Source organism: Botrytis fragariae (assembly GCF_013461495.1).
Source record: "Botrytis fragariae strain BVB16 chromosome Unknown tig00000000, whole genome shotgun sequence".
Taxonomy (NCBI): Eukaryota; Fungi; Ascomycota; class Leotiomycetes; order Helotiales; family Sclerotiniaceae; genus Botrytis; species Botrytis fragariae.
This window is the reverse complement of record NW_023500986.1, coordinates 151,600-177,407: the sequence shown is the minus strand read 5'-3', so window position 1 is coordinate 177,407 and position 25,808 is coordinate 151,600. Positions and strand designations below refer to the sequence as shown.

Genomic DNA, 25,808 nt, shown 5'->3' with positions numbered 1-25,808 from the left:
TCTATCTTTTTTCCCCCTTCACTTGCCCATTTGCCCATTTGCCCGCCACGGCGCCACTCTACACATATTTTCTTCATCCTTTCGGCGTTTGCGTCAACAAGAATAGATTCCTTACATCCGAAAGATTCTGTACCTCACACGATCTACCAGGATTTGATTGGCATCATCGACTATTCTTACATACATTGCGACGACCAAAAAGCCTTATATGTACTACCAAGATCGCAGGATCGACTAACATCAGCATTAAATCCCGAGATTTCAAAAGAGCCGCTTTTCTACGATACAAAATCAACACTCGTACCCATTTCAACACCTACCTATCTCCCCCTTACACAAACATCTCCACCCCACGAGTATTGACAAGTGGGGGTATTCGAGTACCTCCTCAATTCAAAGTTTACTCGACTTGCGATAGTCGCATATCGATCGCATATCAATTCGTTTGGCATTTGCGAGTGGCGTGAAGGACATTCTCTCGTTCAAAGACCATCTTCCATACTTCATCTCTATACTTCTACCATCGCTCATCATGCAAATGAATGAGACTGCGATCAACATGAAGCCTGATCCCAATCAAGTCGCATGCGACGAATTTTACAACAGCCTCAACCTCGATAACCTCCCTCCCAACCATAATCTACAAGCTGCTGGAAATAAGAACAATGTTACATCGGGCCCAGAGACGATAAAAACAGAGGTCCCACAGAAAGCTCCAAAGAAGAGGAAGAGAGTGGTAATCTCATGTACTGAGTGTCATAGGCGCAAGCAAAAGGTTGTTTTCGCTTTCTTATTGTATTCTCATAAGATGAGTTGTCTAATACCAATTCTAGTGTGATCGTCAATTTCCATGTTCGAATTGTGTTAATCGCAATAAGCAAGATGTTTGTCAATATGAGAATGAATCTGCGAGGAAACAACAATTACTAGATGACTTAAGGTCGTCCGATAATGCGGAATATGGAAAGAATGCACAAGTCGAATCGGATTCCGTAGCAAAAGTTAGTGCTTTAGGATATGCAAAGTCAAATGGGACCCATTCAAATACAACACTGGGGATCTTCAAGAAGATAGAGGCAGAGGTCAACGATGGGGCCGCTGTGACATCGCATTCCATAACAACGTCAGAGAATGCTGGACTTCGGGAGAAATACAAGAGCTTGATACGACAATTACCTTCCCGACCATACATTGATATGCTTTTAAAGACATTCTTCCGCGAAGTCAACTTTCAATATTATGCTTTAGATGAAGGAACCTTTCGCGATCATCTCAGAAATTGGAACAATCTCTCTTTTGCAACGTTGAATAAAGGACCACAGGAATTACCTGCAGACTTACAATTCTTCCCCGCTCTCCTGTTTCAATGTATCGCTATGGCCTTACTATTTCAGCCCCCAGATCATGACCCAAGTTTAGAGTCACTCAAATATGCAGCTGGAATGTCATTTGATGATCTTGCGGCTGATTACAGTGATTCGGGAGTCAGTATCTTGACCTTATTAGGCAAACGAAATACTACTCTTGTGACTGTTCAGGCAGGGTTTGTAAGGGCGTCGTACTTGAAATATAGTGGAATGGTGCCTGAGAGTTGGCATTCTCTATCTCAAACAATCAAAGACGCCCAAGAGATTGAATTACACAAAGATAACTATCAACCTCAACGTCACAAGCCCGAAGATGGATATGAACATATTTGGCATCAACAACTTCGAAGGAGAACCTGGCTTGTACTCGCTCTGTGGGATGTACACATGGCATTGGTCCTTGGCCGACCTACCACCATTGATATGCGTGATCCAAGACCACCTTTTCCTATCGACGCTCCTATACCCGCGACTCTTGAAGATCGACGCAAGACCCCTCCTATAGAACGAAAACCTACAGATATGCCTACACCTTTGACAATGCTGTTATGGTATGTTGAAGTTATGGCTCCACTTTGGGACATATATTACCTTGAGAAAGATGGACCACAACCCAGTGATGCACTCAAGGTTCAAAAGATGCACATTAATATCAAACAAATTCATGAGTTATGTCCACCCTACTTCAGAGCCGAAAACCCCGACACAACTTGGGATAATCATCCTGATTGTTATTGGCTTCCACCTTGCAGATTAATCTTCCAGAACGGTGGTGCATTCACAACAATGGCTCTTCATAGACCATATATTTGTCTTTCGGTTTCAAGTCGTCGTTCTGCTCTTGAAGCTGGTTTGGATATTTTACGAGTGCAACGTGAATATTTCAGTTTACTACAGACAAAACATTACAAAATGTTCAACCTTGTCCTTAATACATTTGACGCTATTATCCTCTCGGCCGCCATCTATATCCTACATCCATTCGAGAATAGGGATCTTCTTGACAATACTCTACAACATTTTGATTGGGCAATGGAAAGATTCCAGACTATGATTGGTCGCAATGCTATTGCAAATACTGCAGCTGGCGTACTGAAAGCAATCAATATTCGTTTGAAGAAAGCATTAGGAACAAATAAACCTCAACCATCAACTCCATCAGATGTTGGATCCAATCCATCATCAACAGTCGCTAGCTCACAAGCTGTAAGATCTGGTACTTCTACATCCGCACAATCTTACAATTCTCCTGCATCGTCCACCGATCCTTCAACCATATCTTCGGCAAATTCTGTCAATGGAAGTCATTACAATCTTCCCACAATACAAAACTTAACCTCGCCAAATCCCAATATATCAGCTGCTTGGGAATTTCAAGGAGCTAATAACATTATGCCACACAATTTCGATCTGTCTTCAATTGCTCCTTTGCAACCGATGCATGATCTTATATTCAATGATTTGAGTACGAACCTGGGAGGAACAAATTATGATTTGCCATATCAAAATTTCCAAGACGCAAGTTTGTATGCGCAACCTGAACCATGGCAATTTGAAGGAGATTTGGGTCAGGATAGTTTTTGGGCAGTTATGAATAATTACAATCCTTAAGTAAGGCTTTGGGGATATTTTGGGAGGGTTTTATTGCTCGAAAGAGCAGGAGCAGTAGAAGGTGTATCAGCAGTATATATGTAGCGGATACGAATTTCAGGTCTTCACATAATGTATGGAATGATGGGCTGGTGATTGGCAAAGACAGAAAGGGTGGATGGGTGTGAGTACGGAAGTGAAAGGGATGAGCAAAATGTTGTGGTACATATTTTGACATCATCCTGTCCTATCCTAGGTTATCACATCCTAGGTCTAACGAGATATTACTGGGGCGGGGCGGCAATCGTTGAAAAGGCTTCAAGGGGTAGATGCGGAGGGTATATCGGCAAGCCTACGCGGAAACGATTATCATGCTATACATAATGTATATATTACACGGAGTTATTATTATCTTGTTGTGTAGTTGAAGTATTCTTTGAGAGTTTACAAAAGTCTTACTCTTTCTCTATTTGTTTTTTATATCTGTTGCTTTTCTTAGTGAAATGCCTTGGCGAAATGTGCTGTGAATAAATTTGAGGTTCATTTTACCTTTGAGACATGACTTGATTTTTGAGGGTTCTTTTCTCCGTACTTGTAGATTAAGAGGGGAGTGAGTATGGGTGGCATGTAGGTATACATGCATGGATGATTGATTCATTGATTGATTGATTACGATTAACTAAAAAGAGGAAAGGGGAAAGGGGTCAAATGAATAGAAGATGGGTAGATGGGTAGATGGGTAGATGGGTAGATGGGTAGATGGGTAGATGGGTAGATGGGTAGATGGGTAGATGGGTAGATGGGTAGATGGGAGAGAGAAGATGGGAGAGAGGAGATAAATACTTGAAGATCGAGCTGTAACTGTACATACAATTGTAATTGTTGATAGCAATAGAGAGGAAAGGAAAGGAAAGAAACAGGGAGGGAAGAGGGAGAATGAAATGCCTTTTTGTTGGGGTTGAAAGTAGATGGTTGTCTTGGGGATAGGAGAATTCTTTTGTGTTTGTCGATCTATCTCTTTGTGTATTTGCGGGGTTTGTTTTTCTCCTTGGCTTAGAGGAGGAAGAGGGAGGGAAGGGGAGGAAAGGAAAGGAAATGAAAGGAGATTAAACTAGTCTATGTATGGGTCGGAGAATTTCTGTGTGTGGTGGATGGGTAGGTCGGTTTGGTGTGGAGAGTTATCTTTGTCCTGTTATCTAACTCTTGTTCTCGAGCTTGCTCGCGCAATGATATTTACTCTGTGGGTGAGCTTTTCCGTGCTGTGCTGTGCTGTGCTGTATGTAGTCTACAGTCTACGAGTGGATAGATCTTCCTTGCTCGACTTGCAATACGCTAGAGTATTGTGTACCTCATTACTAGGCGCGTGAGTATCTCCCCTTTCAATCTTGAGAGAGGGTATATGTTATGAGCCGGTAGATGTTTATCGAGCTGAGACTCGAGATATGGGATTTCTTTCTCGAGTGTGTGTGGTAGTGCTTGGTGTGTTGGGATTTGACGTTCGTTGGTTTGGTATATGTCATGATCTTGTATATATACCATGCAATTGGGTAATGGTATCAGTAAGAGATTACCATGCAACACAGTATTCTCGTGCGACTGGAAGTTAAAAATGCCGGTGTGTGTATCTTTGCATTACTCGCTCACTTTTTTACTTCCTCCCGGTTCTTCTGTTTCTTCCTTTCTTCCTTTCTTCCTTTCTTTCTTTCTTTCGGTTTGTCGGTCTATTCACCCATCCATTATCGAAAGTATGAGAAGAAAGGAACTGGGAAATTTCTGAAACATAGTTACTTTTTCAATACTACCACGGAAGATAGGATGATTTTGTTGTATTGATTAGTAGAATTTTGGGTTCGTAATCGACTTAGGTGTGTATATCTACGTATATATAGGTTTGTACATATGTAGATCTGTAGGTATGTATACAGCTGAGTTGAAATGAGATGCACAAATGGCGTAAGTTGTGTTGCACGGCATCGGACCGGATTCACCACGTGTGAATGCTTGAATGTATGTAGAAGCAAAGAAACAAAGGGTGGATCGAGATCTGTTTGTATACATTTTGAAATTGTATATTGATTTATTGACACGTATTTGAGAAGTAGAGGTCTTGAGAAGTGAGTGAGAAAATGATGAGTGATATTTTATGGTGTCGTTTTTCTTTCATCTGGGTTTAGATACCATCTCCCCTATTTCGTCAGTTTGAAAATAAAGTCATCCACGGTATAACTTCTCTACTCTTTCTCCTGCACCCTTCACAAGTTCTACCCGTGAAGAAGGAAAAAGATACATTATCGTGGCTTAGGAATATAAATTAAGGTTATGTTATCCCTAAACATACCACATCTTTCACCCCTCCAACCAATATCCAAAAAGTTCTTCGGGACATCGCCAAGACCATTCCTAGTCATTGTACTACCGATGGGACGAAAACTCCAATTAGCCGAGCAGTAATGTTCGGATGGGGAAGTGACAATCTACTTGAGAAGAATGAGTGACGAATGAGAGCATCAATAAGAGAAATCCCAAATAGAATTCTTCCCAAGACCTCAAATCTGCATATATGTATGTGTATGCACATGCGTAAATATGCATACATGCTGCACACGACCATTTGATCTGTTGAGGAAGAAATTTCATTTCCTTTGGGACAAATGCCAAGACAAGCCAATGTAGCACCAATGCGACGGGAAATTTCTAATTGCATTCCTTCACTTTACCGGAATGGGTGGTTGGTTGAGAATCCGTGTTTGAATGTTGTGGCTGAGATGCTTGAAGAAGTGAAGATCTGGGTTGTGTATGGCATTCGAGTCTCATGGTACCTGGGATGGGATATTGGTGACACAAATATGATGGGAGAAGACACCCAAGTCGATAACTTGATTGGGATTGCGGGGTTCAGATGTGGTTGTGAGATGGTAGTTTGAGGTGTGGGTTGAATGTTCTGATTTATATTGGTATGTATATATATTGCTGATTCCTGATTCTGATATGTGTTGTTTCAGAGGACTTTTGATTTGATGGTTGTTAGTTGTGTTTGCTTCGCTCTTACCTTTTTTTGTGAAAATGATGTGGGTGATTTTTCAATATTAATGGTATCATATTACTTTATTTCATTGTCATCACTTTCTCTGGGAATAATGATAAAGATATATAGAAGCCGAAGTTGATTGAAGTGGTGTTCTTTGAGATGAGATATATCTAGGTGGATTTGACTGGAGGAATGTATTTTGTTTATTGACAATATCTTGGTGGTCAGGTAGAGTTGTCGGTTGACCAGCAGCCAGAGTGAAGAAAGGAATACTTCAAAAAGATTCGACCTTGCCAACTCATGTGCCTCGAATATACGTCTTCCTCGCTCAATTTCAAATCATGGATTCACTCTTCTCGGTTGTGAGGCTTCGTCCTATTAAGATGACTTCAATTTTATATTGGGGATGCCTCAATTTTCTCTTACGGTTGAAGGATCTTACTACTACGGCAACAACAATAGGAAGTCCTTCTTCTTTAAGTATATTAAGATCATCAACATCTTCAATACAAACAAGAGACACAGAATTGAAGGGGACCTTATATCTTCAAACAATGGGACTTCTACATCTATTAATGGAGCATTCGCTCTTGATTCTCGTCACGACGTTCATAGTATATCAGGTTATATTGGTGGTTTATCGACTTTATTTTAGTCCTTTGGCTAGGTTTCCAGGTCCTAAATTGGCGGCGGCAAGTCTTTGGTATGTTAGTGTTTTTGATATCTCGAGGCTGAAGGTTCCTAGAATGGAAATGGGAGTGGCAAGAGGAAGTTCCTCAAGAAAGAGAAAGGTTACCTCGATGAGGTATCTTTTCAAAAGATGAGGCGTGAGGGTTTAGGTCTTTGAATTTTACTAATGCACGGGTTGACATAGGTATGAATTCTATTATGATGTTTGGTGTGATGGACAGTTTACTTTTAAAATCAGAGAGTTACACCAAGTTTACGGTATGTATTGTTTTGTATGTGGTATATTCTGTGTATGATGAGCAGATTGTTGCTTTTGATGTCTTCTAGATGTTGTGCATTGGTTTCTTCCACTTTTTGACGTTATGGCACCTTTCCTTCATTCATATCTTCATGTTGCTCCTCTTATGCTTCCAATTCCACTTCCGCAGTCTTCCAATACGCTTTTGTATCTTTGACTCCTCGCATTACTCACTGTCTCTCCTTTTTAAACCACTTTCTCATACAACAAACTCACACCCTCAGGTCCCATCATCCGCATCTCTCCGCATCAACTCCACGTCTACGACCCTGCTTTCTATGAAGAATTGTACTCCCAACACAAAGTCCGTCACAAGTATGCCTACTTCCTCGATCGTTTCCAACTTCCCGGTTCAGCCTTCGGAAGTGTAGATCATAAACTTCATCGAGAACGACGCGCTGCTCTCAATAAATATCTCTCAAAGCAAACGATCAAGAAATTGGAACCTATGTTACTTGACATGCTTGATAAGCTGTGTGGAAGAATTGAAGAGTTTAAGGAGAAGGGTGAGAAGTTGGATATGAGAGTTGTTTATCAGTGTTTTATTACTGATGTTATTACTTTGGTTTGTTTGCTTGCTTTCTATTGCTATGCTACCACAAATTCTTCTTTTGGTTCTGATTATACACTTACGTCGTCACAAAACTCAAACAACCTCATGAAACTAACTCTCACACACAGTACGCACTAAATCGTTCCTGGAATCATCTTGATTCTCCCAATTTCTCACCCCTCTGGGTCGAAACAATAGCCGAGACCGTCAAATTAGGTCATCTCCTCACACAATTTCCTATCCTCTTACCCATTTCTCTAGGACTTCCTAGATGGTTTTTAAAGGTCACCAAGCCTGGTTTTGCTCTGCTTATGGATTTTCGCAAGGTTATTGTTCCTCATTCTCACCCCCCCCCCCCCTTTTTCCGCTTCCACTTTTCTTTCACAACCGAGAATCAAGATGAAATACATATCTAACGCATCATGTTCATCCAGGCAATTGAAGTAGACACCAAGAATATCCTCGATGGTAACTACAAATTTGATCCTGATAAAGGTAATGGAATTGAAGGAACAATCGTCCATGCAATTCTTGAATCAGATGAAATCCCTCCTTCGGAAAAAGAGTTTCAAAGATTGTTTGAAGAGGCTTTTGTACTAATTGGAGCTGGAAGCGATACGGTGTCGAATATGTTGACTGTAAGCGATTTCTCATTCTTCTAGATTTCGAGAAAGGAAGGGGAGTAGGAAAAGGAAGGAAAGATCTACGGGGAAGAATATACATGATCAATTTACTAACGTGACGAATTTCAGAACACACATTTCCATCTCCTCGATAATCCACAACATCTGAAAACTTTGAGAGAAGAATTGAAATCAGTTATGCAGGATCGATACGCAAGAGCCTGTTTGAAAGATCTTGAAGGCCTTCCGTTTTTAAATGCTGTTGCTAATGAAGGTTTGAGGTATATATTCACTTCCTTGTTCATTTCCTCTTCTTCTTCTCTAGGCGCATCATCTATACTTTGGGGACTCACTCTAATTAACATACTCAAATAGACTTTCTTATGGTATATCAACTCGTCTTCCTCGTATATCTCCTTATGAAGTTATGATGTATAAAGATTGGGAAATTCCTGCTGGTGTACGTATTCTCGCAATTCCTCCCCTCCCACCCCTTTAGTTTCGAAGGGAAAACTTCTAGATTATATCATCATACTTGAATTTTAATCCAGCATTGAACGAAACAAAATAGAAAGCTAACCTCCCACAGACACCCGTCTCCATGACCTCAGTCCACATGCACCAAAACCCCGATATCTTTCCCGATCCACTAACTTTCAATCCCTACCGCTGGCTAACCTCTACTCCCGCCCACCTCAATTCTCCCTCCAGTGCCCCACTCCTCACCCCCGACAAAACTCTTGAAAAATACCTCGTCGCTTTCGGCAAAGGATCGCGCTCCTGCGCAGGTATCAATCTGGCCAAAGCCGAAATATTACTCACGCTCGCGACGATTTTTAGGAGATATGAAGCACAGGAGTTGGTGGAGACAGAGAGGAGAGATGTGGAGGTGAAGAGGGATTTGTTTCTGCCGTTTCCCGAGGTGGGGAGGGGGGGTGTGAGGGTGAGGTATGGATAGGGATGGGATCAGATGAGGATGGGGATGGGGAGAGTGCCAGTGGGAGCAGAAGAAGAGTGAATGGCATTACATCGAATTCTACAAATAACTATACGATATTCAAAGTCTCAAAAAAACAAAGATACCTACGCGAAGAACTTCTAGGAAAGCCATGCAGGTGAGGTGAAGCGAGAAATACACACACATACCCACTATAAAGCAAAGCAAAGACCTCACAACCTTGAAAAGTTATGTATAAGATTGCGTAGCATGGATGAATGGATGGATGAATCGATAATCGACGCTTCTACTGATATCGGGTTTGGGGTTGAGAAGCTGAATGGAGTCTGGAGTCTGAGATTTTGACTTTGGGGTGGGATATCTGAGGATTTTTGAGTGCTTCGGTGGAAGGGATAATCAAGGGCTCTAGTTGTAGTCAGTATAGCTTTGAGTTGGTACATCTAGACAGATACAAATGATTAGATTACCCATACCTACCTACCTACCTACCTACCTAGTGAGATTACAATAAACGAGGATGCAAGCGCGAATACAAATATAAATACAAATACAAATAGACAACAACCAAACACTGCTCTGCTCATAGATTTCCAGTTTTCAATTCTCAGTTCTCATTTCCCATTTTCATCTCTTAATCAAAAATCTCCCCCCAACCCCCAATACATCTCCGTATAGAATCAGAGTCAGACCCTGCCAATCTCACAAGGAACCAATAAATAAGTCATAAACTTAATTTAACTTCTCATAACTCTATCTTCACATACACACACACACACACACACTCTCTCTCTCTCTCTCTCTCTAGAAAGATGAATGTAAAAATAAACAATTCGGAAAACATCTTCATCTAATTTTTTCAACTTTCAATTCTAAACAAGAACAAGAACGCAAATACAAACCCAACGCAAAAGCTTAAATACAATCAAATCAAATAATCACAGTAACAATTTGGGTAAATTTTAGTAAGTATTCGTATAGCCTCGTCTCATCTCTCATACAAACAAACAACTAGATACCATCGCAGATGCAAATCACTTCAAAGCATCTATACAAATCTATCTGACTAATCTACAGTTCTTCATGCTTAACCCCTTCTTCCTTCTTATCATCCTTTGCCTTTCTAATTGCTTCCAAAATTTGTTCTTCACTAGGCATCTCATCATTCTCCCCCACCTTGAAAATAGGCTTTCCTTCGGTTCCTTCATCACCCTTTCCAGCCTTTCCATCTGGTCCTCCAAAGCCCAGATCAATTGTCGCATCTGCTCCATCAGCAGTTGCAGTTCCAGTCTTCTTACTCTTCTTCGTCTTTGACTTCGATTTTGTGGACTTCTTCTTCTCGGGTTTGCTAGTTGGCTTGCGAGCAGTCTTGTATGGTTGTTTCATACTCTTCATGATGAGTTCTACACCAATATCTTGAAGTTGTTTGGTCTTTTCGGCGAGATCCTTGATAAGAAGAACAGGGTCAGCTGTAGCAGCGAGTTTTTCTTGTTGAGCGACAAGTTCCGAGAGCCATTGAGAGATATCATCGTAAAGTGCTTGAGGAGCTGCGAGATCAGCTTCGTTGTAGACTGGTGGCTCCATAGTTTCTTCTTCGGGAGGAGCAGTTACTGTTGATGAAGCGGAACCAGCATTCTCTTCATCTTCGAGATCGGCGAAATCATCAACAGTGGCTGTGGATGCTGTTTCGGAACTGGCTGAAGCGCTGGATTTAGATGCGCTGAAGGAAGAATGGGCCTCTGTTTCATTTTTGATTTGCTCTCTTACACCGGCAATGAACGATTTAGTTTGCTCTAGTGCGTCCTTGAGAGATTTCAAATGTTCAGGTCGGCCAGCGGCTTCTTCTCTTCGCTTTTGAATTGGTGTAACGATGTCTTTCATTTCCTTGAGTTTGGCTTTAAGTTCATCACGAGATGCATCGGCACCACCAGAATAAATCCATTCACTTGCCGCCTTAGATTTGCTCTCTAGATCTGATCGTTCGGCTTCGGTAGATGCGGCGACGAATTCTTCATTGTCAAGGAAGTCTCTTGCCTTGTATGTGAATCCTTCCAATTGGTTCAAAGCTTCTTCGCGTAAACGACGGGATCGGTCGGAATCATCAAACGCAGCGATACGATCTTTCATTCTGGTGATTTCGGAAGCTGGAACTTCTGGAAGACCTTTGAGTTCTGTTTCATATTTCAATGGAATGACAATTAAAGTTTTCTTGCTCTTGGCGGCTTCCTTGTCCTTGGCTGATGCGGAGGCGGATTTTGAGGAAGATTTAGAGCTGGAAGATGAGGTGGCTTTTTTAGATGTAGTCGAACTTTCGGTGGTGCTAGAGCTGTCGGTAGATTCCTTACCATCCTCTAATGGTGCTTGATCTTTCTTTCCAAATCCGAAAAGTCCCTTGACACTATCGACCATACTCTCCTTCTCTATCTCTTCAACCTCACAGTCAACGACGAATTTCATGATATCCATTTCACCGTTGACAGGACTAACACGAGTGCTTAAATGGACTCTGATATCCTTGTTCTCGCAATTGTGTTTCTCTTTCAAAAGAGCTACAGACTCTGTCAAATTTTGTGTAGTGATGGCTTTCAATTTCTTTTCTGCGGATCCCGGCGATACTTTCTCGGATGATGCAACATGTTGATAGAAATCAACAGTAAATTCTTCATGATTTTCGAAAGTAAATTGCTTCTCCGCGTTGACATTAGTTGTCGGTTCGTATAATCTCATGTGCCTTGGCTTCTTGTGAATATCAGTGTATTTAATACCAGCGGCATAAGAAGCACCATCGTAACTTCGAATTTCCTTGACCCTGAACGAAGGACTGAGTCCGGCACCTCTAAATCCAGCACCAAAAACGGCGGCTTCATCGGCATTGACATTGGTGCGGATCTTGTCGGAACCTCCAACAATCTTCTCAAGCTCTTTCTGAACGAATGGAGTTCTGATCGCACCTCCATGAAGAATGATAGAATCAAGATCCTTGATCTCAAGATTGGCAAGATCTAAAGCCTTCTCAATGACTGTACCAACTCGAGCAGCATGATCCTCGGCGAGTTTTTCGAAGTCAGCTCGGCTAATCTTGTATTTGAAATCAACATCTTCGTAAAGTCCTTCGAAACTAGCTTGAGTATTGGCATTGGCACTGAGAATTTGTCGTAAACGTTCGGCTTCCTTCCACAACTTTGCAGCAGCTCTTCCATGAGCCTGGACCTTCTCGGCAGTTGCTGATACCTTTTGTGCCTTGGGAGATTCGACAAATTGTGCAATCATATCATCGACGATGACAGCGTTGAGAGCATCACCTCCGAGCGTTCTATCCCATCCACTGCCAATGACCTTTACTTCTTGAATTGTCTTGTTGAACTTTCCGACATCCTTTACGGTTCGTCCTTGGAACTGCAAGATTGAAGCCTTTGTAGATCCGGCGCCCATATCAAAAATCATGTGGTATTCGGCCTTTCCTCCTTCGTTGATGCTTGGGAAAGTTCGGGAGGTAGCGTAATTGAGACCGACAGCCAATCCATCACTGATCAATTCCAAAACTCGAAGACCGGCCAAATCTGCCGCCAAAAGAACAGCTCTCTTCTCCTCCGTGGTATAAAAGACTGGGACGGTAATGACTAAATTATTGACTTTGCTACCTGCTAGAGCCTCGGCGTTCTTTTGAATGCTCTGCAATTCCATTGCTAAGATTTCCTCGACAGACCATGGCTGCTCATCTGCAGCAAATGCACCGCTTCGGAAAGCTGCTGTACCTCGTATCTTGTCCGCCTCCAATTGTAAAGCCGGGTGTCTAATTCCATATTCTTTAATCAGATCATTCTCCGTCTTCAATCCCAAGAGGGGCTTGAGGTTAGGATAGACATCTCCAGGAAATCGTGCAGCCAAAGCTACCGCATCTGAACCGTAAACTCGTTCTGGGAACGAACCGCTGACTGGGTTTTTCGAGGGCTTGAAAGCTACGGCGGATGTTTCTTTTCGACGAGAGTCTTTCGTGAGAACGATTTCGAGTGGAATACCGGGTTTCACTAAAGCTGCCTTGATATATTCTGTCCCAAGATCAACACCCAAAACTGCCGATGCAGCCAGTGCTGTGGAAGTGAAGATATAAAATAAACATAATATGGACAAGATTGGAGAAGAAAAGATCTTCCCAGAGGGACTCCTCGAAAGAGCCATTATATGTTGTGGTGTAGCAAGCTTAATTGCTGAATAAATGAATGAAGTGAAATAATATTCAAGGGGGGGGGAGATGGAGGATAAGATCAAAGAAATACTGTAACGAGTTTCAACTACTCGAGTATAAAAGGATGCGCTGCCTCAAATATTCGACATCGAATCTGTCCACAAGAATTGCAAGTCAGATATTTTTAAGGACAACAATACAATTGTCAATATAACAACAAGACCTCTTTTAATTGATTTTTAATATGATTCACTTATGGACAAGTATTCTTTTCTAGATACTTCTTCAAGTTGTTCTCCAAGATTGACGTTGATAATCCTTGCAAGGACCAAAGAGGACAGCTTTACAATTATCAGTCCGTTAAGGCTGAGGATTCTGATCGATAAGATGTCTTATCTGAGGTCCGATAAGGTAAAGGTGGAGACCACGGAGCGAAGGATGCCCGAACCTCCGACATTCCGACCAACATCTGAGTGAAGCAAGGTTTCCAACTTTTCCCCTCCATTCCTCTGTCTGCCCCTCCATTATTATTCCTTGACGTTGATACAAATGCCGGTAAATGATCTCATCTTCATCTGTTCGTGTGGCAAAGAAATTCTGAGGTATTTGGAACACAACACAACACAACACAACACAACACAACACAACACCACACATCGCATCACATCACATCACATCACTGCAATTAATTACTATCTCATGAAAGAATTATTGCTATTACATGTCCTCAATCTATTAACATACAGTCTTGCCATTTGTTCACACGTTGGCACGCGGAAATATTGTCAATCCTTCAGCTAATCCACAATTTCAAGACAAAGCAAAAAGTCTACATTTACAACCACAACTACAACTTGATGACGAAGAAATCTTGTTCTTTCTCTGCGACCTGTACTGTCTCTCAACCTCTCAACCACCGGACCGGTCTACAAGTCAATCATCCAAATGTCTATCTCCTGTCCTTCCATAATCCTATGACAGTCATATGAAGCCACAAGTCACACTAGACATCATTGTGCATATTTTTAGGCTCTGATATAAACGGTGCATTACAAGCACGGAAATAGATTTGCTCGATAATCAGTCCTCTTGATCTTCTTCAAATTGTCATTTGCTACTCGGCCACAAATCTTTAACACCCACAAAACTACACATTCACACAACTACCAACGAGAACTATTACTCTTCCCGCATCACAATGTCTGCAACTCCTTTCATCCAGTTCTTAGGCCCAACAAACCTTGATGGCTATGATCGCAAACTTCCCGCATCAGAGCAACCCGATCACATTCCCAAAACCTTCCTGGACGCCATGGAAGTTCGAGAAGCTGTCTTCGTCCAAGAGCAAGGGGTTCCCCTCGAAAACGAGTTCGATTCCGATGACCCTCGAGCTTGCCACTGGGTCATTTATGCGTCAGTGAACGAAACAACCGATCCTGAAGTCACGGATGATGATGGAAATATATTACAGAGAAAGAAAAGTAGGACTACATCTCAACCCATTGGCACAATTCGCCTGGTACCATTTCCACATCCCCCACATCCTGAACCAGGTTCAAGCTATCATGCTGATGCGCTTGAAACGGCTCCGATTCCTGATGGCACAATTCCACCTCCTTACATTGTCGATCGAGCAACTACATATCACGACGGAGTCGAACCATATATAAAACTGGGTAGAATTGCAGTCATCAAAGATTGCAGGGGTGCTGGCATCTCCAAATTACTAGCAGGCGCAGCTATGTCGTGGGCGCAACAGAACCCTACATTCTTCAATCCATCTGTTGCCACAATGGGAATGGAAAATGTTGGAGCTTCAAGCACAGAAGAAATACCGGTGTGGAAAGGTTTGATGTGTGTTCACGCACAGGAACAGGTTGCGCCAGCTTGGGCTAAATGGGGATTTAAGATTGATGAGAAGATGGGGACGTGGGATGAAGAAGGAATCAAGCATGTTGGAATGTTCCAAAGAGTGAAGACGGTTAGCATTGCACCTACGATATAAGCAGCTGTACTGCGATAGGAACCTCTTTCTCTTCAAAGTCAGAGGAGAAATGTCGAAAATGGGATATGTTGGGAGGGTTTGTCATACGAGAGATACCCGGTTGATGGTTTGATAAAAAAAAACACGATTAATGATTTTAATGATAAATGATGGTGGTGGTTTTCAACGTTGAATATTATAATTCCAAATAACAATCGCTTCTTGGACTTGCAATTTACTTTCTATTATTCTTCAATATGAAGCTCAGTATGCACTAAAATATCGATGCACTATCATCGCCAGACATAGTTGTCTCCAGATCTTCAACCTCAATTATTGTGCAACACCGTCTCTTGAAAACTTGTTGAAGCTTATTGGGTTGCTATCGATCAGATTTTATTCCTCAAATCCTTATTACTCGCAATTACTTCCGCTCACTTGATTATAACCATGGGTTCTAATATGACAGCACTTTCGTGTACTCGAAGCTGCGAGAATGTTTTTAACCGACGTTAGTCGCTTCGGGCGTGATTATGTGCGCTAACCGGTTCTAAGACTATTTATGAACACCTATTTAGGAAATTGGGTCTTGATATTCATCTTGCTGGGTAGGTTCAATAATACTTACTTATTTCTCCAATTTTCATCGGGATCGCGACTGGATCAGTGCAATGATTATAGCTGAGAAGGCAAACAATACGTTATGAAGCCGGTTTCCTCTTCAATTTCTGAGTTCCTACAGAACTTCAAAGAGTAATCCAAAAACAATCGCCGCCTTCAATATCATTTGGACGAAAAAAACACAGAGAGGGTAGTCATTTAGGATCACAGTGCCTGATGAGAGAAAGATACTGGATCCAAACATGTCAATTCTTGCGGGCGACTAGTTCCTAGAAATGGTACTAATATCAGATTAAGGATTTTGCATTCAAGATTGCGTGGCTCCTACTCACATATTGCATTCGATGTTACACTGTCCGCAGCTCAGGAAATGATACACACAATCTACTGCTCACTGGATACGACGAGCATTGAAGGATGGTCCAATTGATATACGTCAGCCACAGTTTATTGAAACAGCATATTGTTGAGGAAATAAGTGAATCCTTGGGGTCTCAATATCCCTATGCCATATGAAAGCTGCAAGCTAAATGTATATTAAATGACGCGCTCGTTTGAAGTTGTCTTGTTTGTCATTATCCTCACGCCCAGGACGCATGTTTTTACGTATTTTCGTGCAGTTTCTCAAACACGGTGAGGTAACTCGCATTGTTTATCTGCGTAGTCGCGGCGAAGTGCGGGTGTCTGGCAAGTTGATAGGCTGTGAGGATTGCTTACTGGTTTCGTGGAAATATGTAGAAGTGCTGCCTTGAGTGAATCAAAAAGTAACGTGCTCGGCGGCGCAGCCTTGTGAGGGGAAGTTTGGTGGGGGTATATAATCCTACATGCTTCTTTCACCCTCCGAGTTTCTTTACTTTTACTATTCTCAAAAAGCTGCAAGTCATTTCGTAGCATCCCAATTAATCATGTTAGTCAAAGTGCTTCCTCTACAGAGTTCAAATTGGAGACGATTGATGAGCTAACAAGCAATAGGTTCGCCGGTAACCACGCAGAAGTCTTCGAGGGCTGGAAGGTCCAGCATGGTGCTCAGGCTACATCCGTTCCATTGACATTCATTGAAAATCTCAAGAAAAACTATCCAGATTACCATGTTATGCAGACCAATCCCGATAAATGTGACCTCATGGGTTACGCTGATGCCGGTTTCGCAAAAAATGAACGCAGTGATGAAATTGCTAATTGCACCGTCCAAACATACCACGCACCAGGATCTCGTCTTGCTAATAAACCGAAGACGGTCGTTGAACATGTTAAATTCGGCAGGTGGGCTTATGTCTGGGAGAAAATGGAATACATTGTTTATCAAGCACAGTATGATCATCCAGCGGGGTTCGGCACTTTGAAGTTACAGTTTATCCTTACAGATAAAGAAGAAGACCCCTCCGCTGAGAGCATAAATGCTTTGATTCTAGCCGCCAGTGCCTGGACCGTTGAACTCCACGAAGAAATCTACGTCTTCGATAGTCAAGAATGGGTTAAAGACAAGAACCTTTACGAATCTGTTCAGGGCTCCTCGTGGGACGAAGTTATTCTCAATAAAAGAATGAAAATCAATCTTATTGCTGATGTGGAGGGCTTCTTCGATAATCAGGCTTTGTATAAGAAGCTTGCTGTGCCTTGGAAACGTGGAATCATTTTGCATGGTGTACCAGGTAAGAATTTTCAGGATCCTCTACTAAATCATGGACACGCACTTCATTGGAAACGGTGTCCATTTATATTTCCCCGATCCAAATACATATATTTTCTCTATGTATCTTCCTTTGAGTCTTTTCTCTCTTATATCCCTTAAATTATTTCTCCCATTTTCCTCCTCGCTAACACCCACCTCCAGGAAATGGCAAAACCATCTCTATCAAAGCCCTCATGTCAACTCTCTCCTCTCGTCCTTCCCCTATTCCATCCCTCTACGTCAAATCCTTCGACGGTGAATGTCACGGCCCAAAATGGGCCATCTCAACCATCTTTCAAAAAGCCCGCAAAATGGCACCCTGCCTCCTCATCTTCGAAGATCTCGATTCTCTCGTCACCGAGAAAACAAGATCTTATTTCTTAAATGAAGTAGATGGACTAGAATCCAATGATGGCATCCTCATGATCGGCAGTACGAATCATTTGGGAAAACTGGATTCGAGTATTAGTAAGAGACCGAGCAGATTTGATCGTAAGTACTGTTTTAGGGTTCCGAATGAAGAAGAGCGGAGAGCGTATGTGGAATTTTGGAGGGGAAAGTTGGGAAAGGATGGAGGGGATATGGTGGAGTTTGGAGAGGAACTGTGTTCGCTTGTTGCGAAGATGACGGAGGGATTCAGTTTTGCTTATTTGAAAGAGCTGTTTATTGTTACGCTGTTGAGTATTGCGAGGAGTGCTACGGAAGCGCATGATGATGGTGCTGAGGACAAAGATCAGGGTGAGAGTTATACGACTGCTTCTACATCCACGCATACGGATGATGGTGTAGTAGTCGAGAAAGACGATAGCATGGAAGATGTTCTTCGCGATCCTCAACCTTCTAATGACACCGAGCACACAGCTGAGCAGACCAAGCCTCAGAAGACTCTCCCAAGTGTGGATATTCCTGAGCATCTCACAGATAACATTTTTCTCAAAGCGCTTATGTTTCAAGCGAAGATGCTGGTAGAGGAAATGGATAACACGGATGAACTCATGGGAGGGGAGAAGGTTCCTAGTCCGATTGGGATGGGCGGTGCTATGCCCATAGGGATGGCGAGGGCGAGGGCGGGGATGGGTATGTGTTGATTGGATTTTGAGCCTTGAGAGCATAGTGAAGTGGTGGGGTGGGAGTGAGATTGGGGTGTGTTGTTTTTCGAAAATGAAATGGGAATTCGGGATCAACTTTTATTTTTGGCGGTAGAGATTGGCACATTCGCTTAAAGATTTGTGTAGTCAACGGAAATATTTTGAAATCGAGGCGCGTGCGTGAGCAAGTTTCTTGTTGACTTGGTGAAGACAATTGTAAGTGTTTTTATTTTATCTAATCGTGGATGAGCTCAGCAAGTAAGTAAGAGTCGAGACTTATACCCTCTTTTCTCCAATCATACAGTCTCATTTTATTCATATAAATCGTTCAAAAGACCATCTCCTTATGCTCTTTACTCCAGATGTGTCAACTGGTAGCAACGGATGGGTTCATGAGAAATTGTCATACTCGTACACTCTTTACTTGTCCTCCCAATAAACTTAGCCCCTCTCATCAATACATCGTACCATCGCGGCAGAAATTACTCGTACAAAAATCAATTTATATTACCAAGAACGACAATTGATGCGTTCCCGCAGATTTACCCCTCTTAAATACCCCAACAAGACTTCCTCAAAACTCACCATCCTCACTTGACCTTCCTCCTCCTCGAGTGACTCGGTACCAGAAACATAAAATTGACATTCGACTCCATCGATCCCTTCTCCGAATTGGCTTGAAAAGCAGTAAGAACTTTAACCGCTTGATGACGAGCATATGGCGACCCTTGAATGAAGACTAATGCGATATCTGAGACTCTTCCGTCTTGAGCACGGCAGGGACCGAAAATGAGAATGCGAGCTTGGGATAGCTGTTCGAGGTTGGAGAGCTCGTGGCAGCGGTTGCTTTTGAGGGGTTGTTGGGTGTGCGAAGATATTCGGAGTTTGGTGGTTTCGAAGCCGAGAAGTTGGGTGTCGGGAGCGGGCGCCAGAAGTACAGTTCCTAGTCCGGTATTCCACGGCGATCTTGGATTGGGAGGTGTGTATGAGATGAGGTCTGACTGGGAGGACTTTGAAGCACTCTGCAAGTGCTCAGGGAAGTTCTCTGGTGCATCCCAAGTGCCAGTATCAATTTCATCTGCAGGATTTTGCTCTTGGCCCTTCATACTCAAGTGGCGTTTCATCTCTGTCGTTGAATTCGTCGATTGTTGCTTTAGCCAGAGAAGTGTGTGATCGACATTCGAGAATTCTGTGAGATTTTACTTCGGAAGATAGCAGTCGAAGACCTTGATCTGAGAGCTGGCTATGTTCCAACTCACAAGCAGCCGAGAGACCAGTATTGATAGGAGAACAATTCCTAATAAAGATCCAGTCTTCGAGGAAAATATCCGGGAGGTCGTTATCATTTCTCACTGAATGAAAACCCACGGATGTTCTGTAACGCAGGTCGAAGCCATCAAGGTGTGTGAAGTATACTTCGAAATTCTCCCAGCCATTTCGTCCACTAGCTAATCTGGTCCACATGAGCACATGTTCCAACTTAGAGGTCTTTCTGTCCGAGCCGTTTTTGCATCTCATCGTTGCCCCAAATACTCACTCTTACTATCTCGCCATCTTCATCCAGCCCTACTGCTAGCTCTTCGAGTATCTCAATATCATGGCTGTCGAATCTCCTGAAACCTAAGTCTTGCACCTCATAATCAGTAAAGGATGGGTCAAAGGCCCAATCATCAGGTTTCCACATGCAAATTGCTGGGCCAAATCCCTCGGCATGTGGTTCTTCGCCTTTATATGGTGGGATACCACCACTTCACGGCACACGATGAAATTTTTCTACATAATGTTAGAGCAAGCAACACCTAACTAAGGAATGAATGGACTCTTACCGTGTTTATACCAGAACGCATATTGTGCTAACCACTCAATAGAATTTAATGATACACCACTGGACTTATAAAAGTCTTTGCATCTCTCATACTCGATTTTGAAGGCTCCGCGTGTGTATTCTGGGCTAAATGGGTATATTTTGGAACCAACGGGCTCAGATTCGTCAACCTCGTCATACCAGGATATATCATACGTTACAAACATATCGTAGGCAGAAAGGTCTGCTTCACACAGTACCCCTCCAACGGATATCTTTGCTCTGCTGTATCAAAATGAGGTAAAGTGGCGAAGAAAGAATGGCCACCGACTCTTGTTATCCGATCTCGCGAGTGATGACACCTGGTCGCTCAGAGAAAGGCGGCCAGAATCTTTTAAAATCAAGAACCATAGAAGAATTGAAAGTAAAAGAACATGGATTTGGAGTTGTCGGAGATTCGAGAGCGAAGAGGTTGTGGGTGAGAAAGTAATTTGGCTCTACGTTATTCGAGCGCGTACCTGGAAGCTAAGAGGTGAGCGTTCGACAACTTTTGTAGCACGCCTTTATAATATTACCACAATGCTCTACACTAGAATAAATGTCAATATCGGCATTGAAGTCACTTTTGCACTCTAATTTGGAGGATCATCGCCAGGGCTGATAAGTTTCAACTGAAGTTTCGAACCCCCGGTATTCGATTAAATGGTGAAGAGTTCCATCAGAGATTTTCTCTCTGCTCGATGACATTTTTCCAGTAGTATCTATTGAAATAGCATAAAAATTCTCAAGAATATCAATCTGGAATCTCTCTTTTGACTATCTGTATCTAGCTACTCCCAATGCGACTACGAGTTGAAGATATTGATAAGGAGTCGTATGACTAACGACACAAGTATCTCTCCTTGACTAGAGGATAGTGGCTTATCTCGATTTACGACTTAAACAGCTAGGATTATGCCGGAGTCGATGGTGTGTTACTTGCAGTTTGAGCAGTCTTGTCAAAGTTAACGTTCATGGTCTGCCCACCGACAAGATGTACTCTCCTGGTAAGGCTATGACCTCGAAAGAAGTCCATGAGCCAAACGCATCTCCTATATATCCCACAATACTGAGATCTCCCTTCAGCCAAGTATCTGCCTAAAAATGTCGTCGACATTCCCTATAAATCCCACTAGTGCTTACATATCCAGCAATCACATGATGAGTCCCAAACTCCGACTTCATGTCCAATCGTGAGACGAGCAACACCCACGACACCATCGGCAAGATACTTGTTCCTAGAGAGTAAAGCAGTAAGCTTACATCAATATCCAATCTCCAAATATAAGAGTCGTTGGAACTTAGGTATTTTCCGGTATATCCAAGTTTTCGGAGATCGGAGTTCGGTGTAACTAACTTTGAATGTGTCAGTCATCCGGCGTGATATATTGATTGCACTATATATATATATATAGTTGCCTAATAAGAGTTTTCGAGTGCTTGAGTGAACATCAAAACTACCATCAATCCTCTTCCATCATTTCTATGCATTTTATAATCCATCCGTCGAAATCCAGAATCGCACATCCAAAATGCCTTCTCAACCCTTCATTCTCCGCCCCGCAACCCTTTTCGATATCCCCCAGATGACACACATCGTCATCGCAGCCTATGGTCCCAGTCCCGTAAGCGAATTTTTAGATCCGCACGCGAAACAATATCCACGAGATCAACAGATATCCGTTGGGCAAGGCGTCACAAAATCCTATCTGAACCCTCAGGCTCTGACCCTAGTAGTCTGTTCTCCGGAGTCACCTGATGTTATCTTGGCCTATGGGATGTACAATCGTAAAGGTGTAGATTCAGGGGTCCAGAAGTTTATAAACGAGAGGAGTGGCGTAGAGAGAACGGGGAGATGGATGTTGAGCTCTATCTTGACAGTTCTGTTCGGAATATACAATTACCTCCGACCAGATCGTGCTACATCAAAACCCAACAGGGCCGTTTTCAATCACTCAATCAAGATGGATCAAGAGCGTTATTGGTCTCCGGACGCTTTCCCAAGGAGACAAAATCTCTGGCATGTAAATAGTATCGTTGTGCTTCCCGAGTACCAAGGAAAAGGCATCGGAAGATTGTTAATGGAGTATATTTTGGAGAGAGCGGGGAAAGAGAATGTGCCCGCGGGATTGACTGCTAGTATTGAAGGCGAGAAGTTGTATAGAAAATTGGGGTTCCAAATGCTAGGAGATTTTTATACGAGAGTTGGGAGGCAGCATGCAGATGGAGGCGGGCATATGATTTGGTGGCCGGAGGGTGTTGAGAAGGATGGAGACTACTGAGCAGTGCTATTGAAGTACTAAATGCTATGATTACATAGATGGGAAAGCCCATTGAGATTATAAAGCCATCTTATCGAATCATGTTCATCGTTGAAAGTAGATTGTTGAAGATGAGATTCAAGCCCTTTCCACCCGAATCGACCACATTCCACAGTGAACATTGTCCTCCATAATCTCAAACGATAGCTTCATAATTGACGCTAAATCTCCTATTTCCCTCCAATTCCGGCTCCAAAATTACTCTTTCCCACTTCATACCCAGACCACAAATTGCACACACCACACCCGCTGCAACAACCAGCCAATAAACATTCCCTACAGTCGCCACTACTGCGTCTAGTGCGCTCTTCATGCTATCCTCATCGATAGTTCCCATATCTCCCAACCCCTCACCCTTCAACCCTCCCAGGGCTTCCCTGATAATCTCCACCGGAACCCCATCTCCAAAAACTTCTTGAAGCTTCTTCACTCCCAAGTTTTGGTATATGCACCCCGCGATACTAAGTGCAATACCCGCACAGCCCACTTGTGCGACATTTATATACGCAATAAGTTTTTGTTCATCGCCGCCTAATTCTTCGGTGGCTGTGGTATCCTCTGCACCCATCGATGATACTTTACTCATGCCAATATCGTAGGCTATTTGGAAGATCATTCCTACTCCTATTCCTATCAGGATAGAATAAAGATATACTGTTCTGTTGGACGTATTGATAGTGACTCGACTCATGAATATTCCACCGACAATCATGAAGACTGAGGCTAGAATGTAAATTGCTTTGTAGTAGCCGATTCGCGGGAGTAATACACCTGTGCATAAAATGACGATGAAGAAGGCTGCGATTGCAGGAATCAAATTGAGTGCTGATACCATAGGAGAAGAGCCATGCGCAAATTGATAAAGAAGGGGGATATAGAAGATAGGTGTGACGAGTGATGTCATTGTCGCAGCAGTAGCGATAAAGAGAAGAATGAGTGTTCGAGAACGGAGGAAATGAACTGGGAAAATGCGATGGGAGGAAGTAGTAAGAAGGCAAAGAGATTGTTGGATGATATAGCAGAAAAGAGAAACGCCGAAGAGCGTCCAGACTGCGATGGAAGAAATGGATGACCAGGACCAAGTTGAGCCGCCCATTGTGACCCCAACGAGAAAAGAAGCCCATACGATAACATGTAAGATGAAACCGAGGAAATCAATGATTTTAAGTTTTTGTGAGATTGAGATGGAAGGCATAGGGTTGTGCTTCGGCAAAAGAAGGAGGAATAGGGGAGCCATGATTGCGGCGAGAGGAAGATTGATATAGAAAGACCAACGCCACCCGAGAGCCGGAGTGTTCGCAAAAGCGCCGCCAATTACTGGACCAAGAATGTTGCCGAGTCCAAAGGAGATTCCAAGAATTGCGTTGTAGATGGGTCTGGTGCGTGGAGGTGTGAACTTAGATAGATAGTTAAGAGCTCTAACAACATGGTTAGTACATATAGCATGACTGTCAATCACTCCAGCTCCTTAGTGTGTTTCAATCCTCAATTTTTCTTAGCGATTAAAGGAACTTTTCATACAACAAGCAAAAAAGCCAAAGAGATGGAAGAGACAACTTACCCTAGGTCAATTCCCGCACCTCCAATACCCACCATAATCCGTCCAACTATCATAACGTTCATCGAACTCGAAGCTCCACAAATCGCACTTCCTACCTCAAAAAGTAACATACTAAACATGTACATGTATTTGATCTGGAAAATACCATAGCAAGAACCGATAAGTAGAATAGTGGCACCAGATCCAAGTGGATCAGCCACACCAATCCAAGCAACCTTTTCAATTTCTCCTAGACTTTGAAGAATAGGTCCCTGTGCGTCGGCGACTATGGTGGCATCGAGCCCTAAGTTGTGTCAATTAGGAACAAACAATGAGGGTCCTTGAACTTCAACAGCGACATATGCGAATCTTACCTGCTAGAAACGCCCCTGTAGATAATCCGCAGAAGACTATGATCCATTTCCAAGTCGAGATGGTCTTACTTCCTGGCACCAACGGTACCTGTAAACCGCTGAATCGTCTTTCATGTTGCAGCAGCTGTTCTCTCGAGCCTTTCTCATCTGGTACATACTTTTCCAATGGAAATATAGAGTTCGGTCTTGGAAAAGTAATCACAGAAGGTGGTGATTCAATTAGACCTAGGAAAGTTTCTGTCGACTCAGATGAGAGTTTACTTGATCCATCAAATACACTGCTTGAAAGTATGGTATGCGAGTCCTTGAAATCCATGATGCATATGATTGATAATTATTGTTTCACGAAGAGTATAACAATGGAAGGGGCTTGAAGTATCATTAAATCAGACACAGCCCTCCATTAGCACATCGTCGATTCTACGCCGTAGAGCCTTCATGGCTATATGGATAATGAATTGATACCAAAAATACTTCGATACCTTACTTGCATGCAATGAAGTTGCATTTCAATTTTTATCGAGTTGTAGAAATGACATGGTGAGGGTGGGGGCTGAATATAGATGTATGCATTTATATCAATGTGTGCGTCAGATCGGAAGATGTACCTGCCGACGGTTATATCAATTTTCTGCATCAAACGCGGAAGTTTGACTGCATACAGGTATGATGCGAGATTTCGCCGGCAAATATTATTGATAACGCGATTGAGTGGTGGTAATCTTGGCCCCCATTACATACTGACTGCATACATCACATAGTTGAAGATATCTGGAGGGGGCAGGTGGGATAAACTCAATGCAATTTCTTGAGTAAGGGTGACATTGAAGCGGCGTAGAATGCCAGTGATAGATTTCTTTTATCCATAGCTATAATTAGACGATGAAGTTTTGAACACCCAACTTGGGCTTACCCAATACCAACTCGTACCCATACTTTGGGTTTCATGGTTTATATGTTCTGTGATAAATCGTATGTGATGGAAAAGGAAGCTGGAATCGAGAGTACAGATGAGAGTTGCCATGGATTTGGGTCCTAGACCACACATCACCATACATGCAAAGGATGTTCCATG

General features: G+C 42.6%; 8 protein-coding genes across 8 annotated transcripts; 5 read left to right on the top strand and 3 right to left on the bottom strand.

The window, feature by feature from the left end:
- Window positions 1-532: 532 nt before the first annotated feature.
- Window positions 533-2,978, top strand: Bfra_006256 (putative fungal specific transcription factor domain-containing protein; the record flags this gene model as incomplete). Its single annotated transcript, XM_037336630.1, has 2 exons — window positions 533-775; window positions 834-2,978. The coding sequence occupies 2 exons, from the start codon at window positions 533-535 to the stop codon at window positions 2,976-2,978; spliced, it is 2,388 nt and encodes a 795-aa protein (XP_037197996.1).
- Window positions 2,979-6,539: 3,561 nt separating this feature from the next.
- On the top strand, window positions 6,540-9,107 carry Bfra_006255 (putative cytochrome p450 protein; the record flags this gene model as incomplete). Its single annotated transcript, XM_037336629.1, has 8 exons — window positions 6,540-6,790; window positions 6,860-6,933; window positions 7,198-7,538; window positions 7,655-7,852; window positions 7,961-8,164; window positions 8,279-8,430; window positions 8,525-8,609; window positions 8,739-9,107. 8 exons carry the CDS (start codon window positions 6,540-6,542, stop codon window positions 9,105-9,107), a joined length of 1,674 nt encoding a protein of 557 aa, XP_037197995.1.
- Window positions 9,108-10,175: 1,068 nt separating this feature from the next.
- On the bottom strand, window positions 10,176-13,283 carry Bfra_006254 (putative heat shock protein 70-like protein; the record flags this gene model as incomplete). The annotated part of the gene is made up of 1 exon (XM_037336628.1): window positions 10,176-13,283. The coding sequence occupies one exon, from the start codon at window positions 13,281-13,283 to the stop codon at window positions 10,176-10,178; it is 3,108 nt and encodes a 1,035-aa protein (XP_037197994.1).
- Window positions 13,284-14,488: 1,205 nt separating this feature from the next.
- Bfra_006253 (putative acyl- n-acyltransferase protein) lies at window positions 14,489-15,295 on the top strand (the record flags this gene model as incomplete). The annotated part of the gene is made up of 1 exon (XM_037336627.1): window positions 14,489-15,295. The coding sequence occupies one exon, from the start codon at window positions 14,489-14,491 to the stop codon at window positions 15,293-15,295; it is 807 nt and encodes a 268-aa protein (XP_037197993.1).
- A 1,424-nt stretch (window positions 15,296-16,719) lies between these two features.
- Window positions 16,720-18,655, top strand: Bfra_006252ia (putative atp-dependent zn protease protein; the record flags this gene model as incomplete). The annotated part of the gene is made up of 3 exons (XM_037336626.1): window positions 16,720-16,802; window positions 16,868-17,547; window positions 17,730-18,655. 3 exons carry the CDS (start codon window positions 16,720-16,722, stop codon window positions 18,653-18,655), a joined length of 1,689 nt encoding a protein of 562 aa, XP_037197992.1.
- A 590-nt stretch (window positions 18,656-19,245) lies between these two features.
- On the bottom strand, window positions 19,246-20,686 carry Bfra_006251 (uncharacterized protein; the record flags this gene model as incomplete). Its single annotated transcript, XM_037336625.1, has 4 exons — window positions 19,246-19,806; window positions 19,859-20,143; window positions 20,193-20,403; window positions 20,493-20,686. 4 exons carry the CDS (start codon window positions 20,684-20,686, stop codon window positions 19,246-19,248), a joined length of 1,251 nt encoding a protein of 416 aa, XP_037197991.1.
- Window positions 20,687-22,030: 1,344 nt separating this feature from the next.
- Window positions 22,031-22,780, top strand: Bfra_006250 (putative gnat family protein; the record flags this gene model as incomplete). Its single annotated transcript, XM_037336624.1, has 1 exon — window positions 22,031-22,780. The coding sequence occupies one exon, from the start codon at window positions 22,031-22,033 to the stop codon at window positions 22,778-22,780; it is 750 nt and encodes a 249-aa protein (XP_037197990.1).
- Window positions 22,781-22,955: 175 nt separating this feature from the next.
- Window positions 22,956-25,049, bottom strand: Bfra_006249 (putative mfs multidrug transporter protein; the record flags this gene model as incomplete). The annotated part of the gene is made up of 3 exons (XM_037336623.1): window positions 22,956-24,237; window positions 24,381-24,663; window positions 24,734-25,049. The coding sequence occupies 3 exons, from the start codon at window positions 25,047-25,049 to the stop codon at window positions 22,956-22,958; spliced, it is 1,881 nt and encodes a 626-aa protein (XP_037197989.1).
- Window positions 25,050-25,808: the final 759 nt, after the last annotated feature.